This window comes from Chinchilla lanigera, unplaced genomic scaffold (assembly GCF_000276665.1).
Source record: "Chinchilla lanigera isolate Chin_1 unplaced genomic scaffold, ChiLan1.0 scaffold00075, whole genome shotgun sequence".
In the NCBI taxonomy this organism is placed as follows: Eukaryota; Metazoa; Chordata; class Mammalia; order Rodentia; family Chinchillidae; genus Chinchilla; species Chinchilla lanigera.
In genome coordinates, this window is record NW_004955476.1 from 1937174 (window position 1) to 1948902 (window position 11729).

Sequence of the window (11729 nt, forward strand, 5' to 3'; positions counted from 1 at the left end):
GGCAAGATCAGCAAGGCCTCCAGCCTCTAAGAAATTATTTTGGATAGGATGTTAATAGTGTGAGTCTTGGAAAGGCCCCCTCAAAAGCTTTTGTCTAAGACCTCAAAACCATAGTGAGATCCAGCTGTTAAATGGAGCCTAATAGTGAATGAGATTTAGTTGTTCATTCTGGCACATAGATAATTTAGAGTTGTATTTATTTTGAGTTAGAAAAAGACTGCTTGAAGTCCCAAACTATATGATTTAATAAATAGCCTATATCCTTCAGAAGAAAACAGATTTTCACATATCACATTTAGGAATCTGTGAACCATTCTGTAATTGATGCATTTATTTCATACATTATACTTTTCTTCTTCTCAATGTTACTATCAAGTAAACGTTGTTTTCCAATTAAGGAGGTGTGGCATAACTCTAGGATTCTGACAAAATAACTTGACATTCCTAATCTATTTCCTTGGGAGAACATTTCATCCAAGCATGACCTCTAATGAAACCTTACAGACCTTATTAAAACATGGACAGAGAACTAAATATGCTAAGTTGTATGAGAACTTTATTTTCATAATTTTAACATTTTTACATATAATTTGCATGGCATAAGTTTGCCTTGTAATTTATGGAATTTAATAGTTTTTTGGTGAAGATTTGTGAAACTATTTTCATAATCTAATTTTATAACTTTTCCATCACCTTAAAGACCAACCTGGGTGTCCATTAGCAGTCATTTCACTAAGCTTTGTCTGAAGTAAACACTAATTTACTTTCTGTCTCTGTAAATTTTCCTATTCTGGAGATTTTATGTGAATTGGATCATATAAGATGTGTTATTTTCTGTTTTCTTTCAATTAACATAGTGATTTTTTAGAAAACAATCATTAGTTCATATTTACAGTAGAGAAAGTTTACAATTATCTTAGGGACTAGGTTATTCCCCTTCCTCACCCCCCACACCTCCTCTGTCTCTAGATCCTTATTTTTCTGATTTTAGTTCATGCTAGTGACATATAATGATTATATTCATTATGAGTATTTGGTACATGTACAGGGCACATTGTAAATCTTTCTACATCCCCTTATCCTCTGCCTTTCCCCTCATGCTTGGTCTCATGAACTCTTTTCCATTCACACAAAAAAAGTGTTCTTCCTGTTTCCTTCAGAAAGGTGGATTCGTGGAGCAGAATAGAGGATGCAGAAGCAGCCCAGGACATGCTTAGCTATTTGATCTTTATCAAAGGGGCCAAAAACGTATGTTTGAGGAAAGATAGTCTCTTTACAAACTGTGCTGGGAAAACTGGCTATTTGTAGGCAGAAGATGGAAGCTGGACTGATATCTCACCATGTAGTAAACTTAAATCGAAATAATCAAAAATGTAAACTTTAAAACAGAAACACAATCCACTGGAACGTAAAATAGGAAGAACAAACTCTTGAAGCCCTGCAGGGGTAGGCAAGGACTTTTTGAACAGAATGCCAGCTGTACAAGAAATAACAGCAATAGCCAACAAATGGGAATGTAATAAAAGTTTCTTCACAGCAAAGGAAACAGTCAACATTTCCACGGACAACCTATTGCATGGGGAAAAATTTGCCCCTATTCTTCAGACAGAGAACTATTATCCAGAATATGCAAAAACCTCGAAAGAGTTAGACCATGCAAAATGAAAGACCTAATCCGAAAGGGGGCAAGTGAAATGAATAAATACTTCCCAGAAAAAGAAGTACAAGTGGTCAATAAGCGTGAAAAACTGTTCAACCACTCTGGCCATTAGAGAAATACAAGTGAACATGAAGATTTCATCTTATACCAGAAGGAACAGCATTCATCAAGAAATCAAAGATGGCAAGGCTGCCGTGAAAAAGAAACTCTTCTATGTTGTTGGTAGGAATATAAATTAGCACAGCCACTATGGAAATCAGGATAGGGATTCCACCCCCCAACAAAAAAAATCAAAAGTAGAAATTTCATTTGACCCAGACATTCTCCTTCTAGGTATCTTCCCAAAAGAAATAAGAACATTGTATTATAATGATGTATTACATTATGTATACCCACACAGCTTGTAGCAGCACAATTACTGTAATATCATATAACTGGATATATACCCGTACTTAGAGCAGCACAATTTGCAACAGCTAAGTGGTGGAAATAGACAAATGGATAAAGAAAATGTAGTATCTATACATAATGGATAGATATTGCTCTGCTATAAGGAAGGATAAATTCAAGACATTTGCTGGAAAGTACATTCACCTAGAAAGCATAATGTTAAGTGAAATAAATCAGACACACAAGCTTAAATACTGTTTGATTTCTATCATTTGAGTAGCAAAGCATAAATGAGGAGTAAGATAAAGGATTGATGTTGCGATTTTGAAATACATCCATGATATACACTGCAGCATCTATCAGTGTTTCATTTTCTTTTACTGATGAATAATACTCTACAGTATGACTATACTACATTTCCTTATGTGTTCATCAGTTGGTGCATATTGGGGTTGTTTTTTTTTTTTTTTACCTTTTGTCTATTATGAATAATGCTGCTATGAACGTTTGTGTGTGAATATTTGTATGAACATAAGTTTTCATATCTTTTGGGTATATAGCTAGAAAAGAATTACTGGAGTGTGTGAAAGTCCTATGTTTAATAGTTTGAGAAACTGCCAAATTAATTTCCAAAGTCATTGAAATATCTTATACTCCCACCACCAATGTACAAGAGATCAAGTTTCTCCACATTTTTGCTAACTTATTATTGTCTCCCTTTTAAATTGTAATCATTCTACTGTATTTGAAGTGGTGTTCTACTGTTTTTTTTTAAATCTGCTTAAATGTTAATGGTATCAAGCATATTTCCAGGCATATATTATCTACTGATGTATCTTCTTTGAGGAAATCTCTTACGTGTTTTGCCCCCTTTTCTCAATTGGATTAGTCTTTATTATTGAGTTTTAAAAATTCTTTTTATAGTCAAGGTTCACATTGCTTATCAGGTATATGGCTGACAAATATTTTCTACCAGTCCAGTTAGTGAGAGACCTGCGTTAAACAGAAATCAAAAAAACGTCATCTCTTTCTCCACCTCCTTCAAAGTCATTGTGACAAATAAATACAACATGTCATCATTAGCTGGGTTTTATTTTAAGCTCTTCTCTTCTGGAATGCCCTCAGCTACCTGATTCAGTTACTTTTTCTCTTAATTCTCCTTGACCTTCTTTCAGTGCTCAGTGCCAAAGACAATTACATTTTCTTTTCCCTCCTTTCTTTTCTCTTTCTTCTCTTCTTCCCTGCCTTTCTTCCTTCCTGTTATAAATGCCTATTTGTATTTGAACCTCTGCTAGGGATTTCAATTTCAGAACCTTTGCAAAGGAGCTGGCATAAGGGAAAGAGAGACATAGGTTATATTCCCAAGAGATTTGTGGTCCAGTGGATAAGGAAGGCATTCATAATACACTAATAGCATTAATAAATGTAGAATTGTAACTGTGATTTACCCTATGCAAGGAGAAGTGCTGGGAATTATATGAAAACATTACAGGGGAAATGACTTCAGTCAAGGAAATCAGTCTTTCCTCTCTGGTGAGGTAAAAGCTTAGTTGAAATCTGAAGGATAAGAAAAGACTGTATATGTTGGAGAGGGAGGAGTTCATGAAAATTATTTTGATGGTGATGAAGAAGGAAAACAAACCAGTGAGGTTGGAGCAGAGTGGATGAGAATGGGGATGAGATAAAACCATTCAGAGGTGCTAGGTGGGGGCGGGACCATGCTGGACCTTGAAAGTTGTGTTTAAAATATTTGTGTTCATTGTAAGAATATGGAAAACATTTAAAAACTAAGAATGTTAAGATATACTTGAATTCCTAAAAGAGTGCCGTATGTGCGTTACAGAGAATCAGCTGAAGGTGGGGAACAGGTGATGGGAAAGTGCACTGGTAAGGAATATTTGAGCTCTAAGTGAAAGATGGCGGCACCATGGATGGGAGTCACTAGATTGGAAATGCAGATATTGGAACCCTTACAGAGAAAAACCTGCCAAGCTTGGTAATGGATTCATTAAATAGAATTGAGAGACAAGGAGCTGTCAAGAGTGACTGACAAATGCCTGGTCCTGTTTCTTCTTCCATGGGTCCATAGTGACTAACTTGGTTTGAACCTGCTGTCTTATAACTTTGTGCTATTCACAATCTTTCTGTTTCTGTTGTTGTTTGTGCCATTTAGGAAAGAAGGAAAGGAGGAGAATGACTGGTTTTCTTTTTAAGTGCAGTGAGTGTTTTTGTTTAAAGCTAAGGTGCATTAGTAGTTTTTCCTCCAAAAGATTTTCCCACTAAAAAATCCCTGACTTTTCTCTCTTTAAAAAGATAACAACATGTAATACATTACCTATTGCTATGCTCTTATTATTTTGTTATGAAATTCTGTTTTACTTTTTCTTCATGAAATAAAAAAATCTCTAGACATAGGACAATTGCACTTACTCGGTTAGTCCATTTCTCACCACCAAGACACTGTACTTGACACCTACAATTTAAAAGAGAGGCTTATTTTGGCTGATGGTTTCAGAGGGTTCAGTCCATGTTCAGTTGGTCCAACGCAGAAACAGCTTGAGTAAAGGGCATGGTCGTAGAAAGCAGCTTATCTTAGTGCAACCTAGAAACAGAATGAGACGGGAGTGCATGTAGTATTGTACTAAGGTGTCTTTAACTTTCAAGGTGTCTAGCTGGGGAATATTTGGGTCAAATTTATATAGAAAGGCAGAGAAACTAGAATAACTGTAACAACTTTCAAGAAGAAGAATACAGCATGAGAATTACTGTACCTGCTAGTAACACTGTCTATACAAATATATTAATCAGGACAGTGTGATACTGGCAGAGAAATAAACACTAGATCAAAGGAAAAAGTGTAAGAACTAGAAGCAGACTAATAAAAATATAACTAATTGGTTTTGACAAAGGTATAAAAACAATTCAGTTGGAAAATAGCCTTTAAAGCAAATAGCACTGAAGCAATTGGACATGACTGTAAACAAAAGCAAACATTTCCCCCTCCTTACCACATACACACAAACTTCAACCTAAATCTCACACTTTATATGAAAATTAGGTCAAAATAAATTATGAGTTTAAAGGCAACCTGTGAAACTTCACAGGAAGTATAAAAAAGTAGTAGAAAAACCCTTTACAATCTAAGGATAGATGAAGTGTTCTTATAGGTGACATTAAAAATACTATCTTTTACATTTAAAATAAAAGGTACTTTGAATTTCATATGGTTTCAGGAGAATTAAATGATGGAGGTATGATTGAAGAATATGATAAATGTATAAATTAAAAAATATTACATTAAAAGACACATTGCTGTTTAATCTCTCTCACTTGAAACATACTTACCCATCTCCTTGACACTTCCTGAAGCAGTTCTGAAAGTCCTCTTAAGTTAGTGACTTTAATTGTATTGTCACAGATGCCTTAATGTCTTCCCTCAGTTCAAACTGTTTGTCTTTCGTGGTCCTTTTGACTTTGGGAAAGAGCCAGAAGTTGCATGATACCAGATGTGATCAATCAGGTGGATGAGGACCCACCAGAATGTTTTTATTTGGTCAAAATTGCTGTAAACATTGATCAATGTGGTGTGATAAAAATCATGATAAATATTTTAAGTTAAAAGTTTATTACAATAAATGACACATTGCCATTCACCCCTTTAACAAACTCATTCATGCCAACTGTTAACACACTTATCCTATCATTCTTGGTACTATATCTTTTATTGTAATAAGTTTTTTATAATTATAACTTCACTGTATTTTTCATTGATCTTGTATGTAAAATAGTTTAGTGCTGGCACTCTCTAAGTTCAATACCATCTCATGAAATGATAAGGAAAATGAGAGTTGTAGGAAATATATGAAAGTTCTCTTCAGAGGTACCTGATTAATTAAGGCATTCATGATACAATGTGCAAATATCACACTGTTGATATGATTGCCTCCAAGTAGGTAAGGCGATTGATCTCATAAATTTCCAAGGTGGGTGAAATTTCTGTAGTCCACCCAACAAGGACGAAAGCATCATGGCAAGAGTACAGATTTAGGATAAACTCAGTGGCACAGTGCCTGTCTGGCAAGCTTAAGGCCCCGAGTTTGATTCCCAGTATCAAAAAAAAATGAGTATAGGTTTAAAATGTTTGAAACCAGATAAAAAGTCTATTGGGAGCAAGTGTATTTTGGGTTAGGGAAACAACGTGAAGCAACTAGAGAGGCAGCAATAAAATGATACGTTTTCAGGACAGCAATGGGGCTATGGAATAGGGATTATTTCAATAATAATGGGAGAGAAGACCAGGAAGCAAAGGGCAGTGCTGACTTTTGGAATGTTACATAAAACCATAATTGCTCCACATACTCTGGCCTGGGGTGCTCTTTTTGGGTAACTCTGGCTAAGATAGCCATGACCTTTCTGGTATGTCCAGTTGAAGCACCACCTGCAGGAAGACTCTGCTAGTAACAACTTCCCTCTAATGAATTTCATTTCAGATTATCTTTATTCCTCTGATCGCATGTGACCACGCATGTTGATTTGCCTCGGGCATTCTGAATTATGTTATCCCAAGTCATTATCAACAGTTCATCTTTTCACTTTAAAAATGTCCTGTTTGTATGATAAAATATGAAATCATCTACTTAAAACTCTTATCATTTCTCTCTTTTGTGTCTGTCAGTTACATCTGATGACAAGGTGTCCATAGGAGTACAGCTCCTATCTTTCTAATCCCAGCATAGACCGTAATAATTATGAAATGTATGTGAGCAAAGAGACTGAAAACTTTGCAGTGTATGTCCTTAATTTTTTTTCTCTTCATCTCTAACACAAGCTGCTATTAGATCTGCATATACTTGGTGCATGATAGGTTTGTGAACTCGTTTTGACTTCTACAGGTTTCTATTTTTGGATTATGCTGCATATGGCTTTAGCATGGTCAAGAAGTGTATCCTCGTAAAACTTCTCTCTGCTTTCAAACCTGTGCACGTTTTCCACTGACAGTTTGGGTTGGGGTTAAGGTCTGAAGAAGAATTTCTTTGTAAATCTGTGGTATCAAATCAAGCAGGATGCATGAGTGTGTTTTCTTCTCAATTGCCTGTGGGTAACTGAAACAGCTCTATTTTGCAAGATTTAACCTTTTTCATTATGAGGTCCTTGTTAGGAACTTTAAAACAAAAATTAATGAAGGCAGATAATATTTCAGTTGAGTGGTACATTGATTTAACAATTCACTGAACCAACTACATTGAATTTTGATTTTTGTTCCAATTAGTGTTATTTCTTTGAAGATTCTAGCTTGGATTTCCACTCTTGATTTATAACCTTTTGTGGTTTCAGTAGCCTTACTTGTCTTTCTTCTTAAAATTGTTAGGGAGTTGAAGCAGCAGATGTTAACAGAAGTAAAGGGTATAAACTTTCCCCTCTTGTAATTTACAGAGTAAGCATCTGTATAACTTTATAAACTTCCTAGTTATGAGAGGAAAGGATAGTTACTTATGAGATCTTGGTCTCTAGCCTGTTGCAGCCCATTTTTGTAGTGTAGATCCATTTCCCTCCACATCTTGTAGACTAAGGATGTCACTGCTCTCTGAATATGCACAGTAAAATCATTTCACAGTGGCAACATCCAGGGGTTAAATTCTGAGCCCTGTGAAAATGGGCTGCATGGAGAATTGACCTGCTGGGGCCCCTTAAATAGAGTCCTGAGAGTAAATCCATTTCCTCAGCACAACCCTGTGCTCACCAGCCTTCCCTGTGACCACTGTTAGCTTTTGGAAATACTTCTTGGTAAGTAAGTGCTCCTTTGCTAGGCACCATTAGCTCAGTCTCCCTCCTTAGCTCTACTTTCTTTGTTCTAAAAGAGCCATGGTATCCATCATATGTTTTTAACCTTGAAGTAAAGTTTCCCCACGGGTTGCACTGCTGGCATTTGGACTGGTTAATTCTTTGTTGTGTTCTGCTGTGCAGTGTAAGTTGCAGAGCAGCATCCCTCGACTCTTGTTTTCAGTCCTAGCCTCCATCATGGCAACAAGAAGTGTCTTCAGAAACTATTACGTGATTCTTGGAAGAAGGAATGCAAAATTCCTGCCTTTAGAGCAGCTGCCTTGGAGTCTTTGCACAAGGCTTTTGAGAAGGCAGAAGCAATGGCCTTACAGCAGCTCTTACCCTCTGTGCGGTTGTGACTATTCAACCCAATCCATCAACTTCACTGGAGTGAGGCCTAGAAGATCATGTGGGGTAACTGTGTAGGTCACGAGCTTGGCTGCTCTGTGGTTCTGGTCTTCTTCCCTTCTGATTCTCTTCCTCTGCTCTGCTTCCTGATCACCATGAACTAAGCAGCCTCACTCCTCCACACTCTTCTGCCACGATATCTCTGTGTTGGAGCCAGTGAACCATGGACTGTACCCATGAGCAAATTAAGGTTTCCTTCTCATTGTGGTTGCTGGGTGTTCTGTCTCAGCTGCCTATATAGGGCACATATAAGTTTTCTGGCAGCTTTGATACCCAATCAACCTTTGGGTTTGCTGAGATTTCAACCACATCATATACAAAGACATCCACGCACGCAGGGTGTTCCCATGAACGCTGCTCACTGTCATCTCATGGGTAAGGTACAGCTACAATTTCCAACAGCAGTCATTCCAACTTAAGAAAAGGTGACTCTCTTTTTTCTCTTCCCTGAAAACAGAGCACGATGAATGTGGCAGCGGGCAGCACAGCTGTGACGAGAATGCCATCTGCACCAACACCGTCCAAGGACACAGCTGCACCTGCAAACCAGGCTACGTGGGCAACGGGACCATCTGCAGAGGTAGGCCTGCCACCGTCGGGGTGAGCTCTGCGTGCCACAGCCAGCCCAGGCTCTTGGGTACTTGTCGCGGGTGCTCTTGTGAACACAGCCAGTGGTCCTGTCCCTGATCAGTCAGCCAGCAAGGACACTGGGCAGGAAAGAAAGAAAGCAGTGGTGCGAGCTTAGCTTTTGGGTTGAGGGTGTGGCTTGGGCACACAGTTGCACAAGCCGATGCCTCTGTTCAGCTTTGCATCTTGGAACCTGAGTGTGTAAGGGAAGCTGCAATGGCTGAGGTGAATTTTCTTCCCTGTGAGCTTTGCTTATCAGGCACATGGGCACTGTTCCCATCCACAGTCCAGTTACCTGTTTGAGTAAGAAACAAAGCAGTTAAAAGTTTTACCTTAATGTTTAGCAATCTAGACACCAGTACTCTGGCTTCCCTCTGCACTTAGGATAAAATTAAAGCTCCTTCTTTCATCTTCTGAGGCCTTCAGAATCTTGTCCCTGACTCCTCTTAGCTGCCACCTGTCTTTGTTCACACCCTCAATCGCTCTGCCTCAGCTCACTGCTTCCTCATCATTCCTTCAGCACTGCTGTCCCCTCAGCCTGGAGGTGAGTCTACTCCACATCTCTAGGGCCCCTGCATCACAGAACCATTCTCTGAACGCCCTATCTATAGTAGCACCCGTAGTACTTCTCAGCCTGAAGCTTGCTTGATGGCTTTCTTCAGAAAGCACCTGGAAAAACATTTTGCATTGGTGTGTTTATGTGTGTTTCCTATTCTCCACTACAGTATAACCTGGTGACTGTGACATCCCAGTCTTATCACCATAGTTTGCACCTAGCAACTAGAAAGAGCCTGGCATAACTTCGATACTCATTAACTCTGTGTTAACTGGCTCAATCAAGGAGCAAAAAGGCAGTCTGTTGAAAAAAGAAGCAGCATTTAGAAAAAAGAAAAGGGGCAACCCATCATAGAGATGTTGCTCTCATTCTCATTCTAGAGGTGATGCATTCAGACCCAAGAGGTCAAGTAACTTGCCCAAGGACGTGGCATGTTATCAGTACCCCTATAAGAGAGGTCCTGTAATAGAAACTCATGGATGTCCTGTAATAACAACTTACAATAACTAAGTTACCATATGTGTACACTGGATTGGAAGAGAACTGTGAAAGTTTGATTTTAATCTATGGTGGTCCGTGTATGGTAAACAGCCTCACATATGATTGAGACAATAAGTTGGTGAAACTTCTTTGGAACAGCAACTGACAAAAATCTATCTACTCTCAAAATATGCATTTTCTTGATTCTATCAATTTTACATTTGGAATGAATTTTGGAAAAGTAAAAGATTGCAAGCAGGAAAACATGTACATACAGTGATGTTTTTGCATCAGTGTTTTCATTCACTTAAAGCTAGAAACAGCCAATATATCTACTTGTAGTGGAACATTGTATTTATTTTGGGCATTTGCTCATGGAATAGGATGTGGTGGTTTGAAACCCTCAGCATGTAGATGTACAAAGAGATACACACTCATATGTGCACTGAAAGTCTGCAAGACATATTTTTGAGGAAAAGAAAAATAAATGAAAAGCACTATGTATGATTATTTTATACCTGGTATTTTTTTATATCTCTATACGTACTTATGTAAATATATAAAAACTGGAAATGTGCCAAGTACTCACTTCTATATCCATGAGCAAAAAAAAAAAAAACACACACATAAAAAACTATGTTATTTCCATCTTCCAGTGGGAATTTGTACATGAAATATGTGTGTGGTTTTGAAAAGGTCCATGAAGTAAGTAAACTAGTGCTAAGCATATTTCACAAAGGCTGAAAAAAAAAATAAAAGAAGGCTGAATAAATTTTTAAAGGAAAACAAAAAAGCAAAACCACAAATATAGTTTCATGGATTATCAAGCCCACTGCTGGTATCTGCATATCAGTGCTGTATATTAAGGAGCAATCTGGAGATTTGATTTTAATGCTCTTTATTATCAGAATTGTGTTGCTTCATAAAATAATATTAATTGCCTTTGTTCAGTGAGTCTTGTGTTTGCTACGTCCTCTTTTGCTTTTGTGATAAGCAGCCATTTCACCTTTGTGAAATTTGAAAGTCTGGATGTGAAAAATATGAGTTCAAATAATATTCCTGGCGTCTGCATACTGAGAGGGGAAGCATATCTTCCCTTGGAAATTATGAATTAGGAAAATAATTTATTTAACATGGCCAATCGCGTTGACCTCAGTAAGAGGGAGAATTCTATGCTTTATGAATGTTGGATGGGAGGCGATGTGGTAGAGCTAAGGAATGCCATAAGAGCTTGAAAACTGGCTCAGAACTGCTTTTACTACTGGTGAGTTGAAACTTTTATGTTTTTATATGCTACAATTGGTTTAGCATTGCAAATAATTATGGAGAACATATATCCTTGTGTTTTTAATTATAAAAGCTGTACAATGTGAAAACATGACAGCGAGGAGATGAAAGAGGAGCTGGGGTGGGCTGGGTTCCATGAACTGGTTGTGCCTCAGCCTTCTCCCTGAAGCACCAGATTGTGCCTTAGTTTCAGGGCACTGTTCCGTGGGTGACCTTACCACCTATAACTGAAACGTGGACTGTGCGAGTTGGCAAAGTAACTTCTTTACAAAAAAAATGTTTTATGTACAACCCACAGAGTGAGGAAACATTTTAGCTAACTGCCCCTCAGAAAAAGACTTATATCTGGAATATATAATGAATTGAAAAAACTCAGACCCCCCAAATTCAAAGACAAAAATGGGCATCTGAGATGAATACCCATTTCTCAGATGAAGAAATACAAATGGCAAATAAATACATGGAAAAATGTTCAACATCATTGGTCATTTGAGAGATGCA

General features: G+C 37.7%; 1 protein-coding gene across 2 annotated transcripts in view; it reads left to right on the plus strand.

Moving 5' to 3' along the window:
* Positions 1-11729, plus strand: part of Nell1 (neural EGFL like 1) — a gene marked incomplete at its 5' end in the record, with an annotated part of 791721 nt that overhangs the window by 491940 nt on the left and 288052 nt on the right. For both annotated transcript variants that reach the window (XM_005401727.2, XM_005401728.2), the window contains 1 exon segment: positions 8736-8858. In XM_005401727.2, the coding sequence (XP_005401784.1) occupies positions 8736-8858 (123 nt within the window).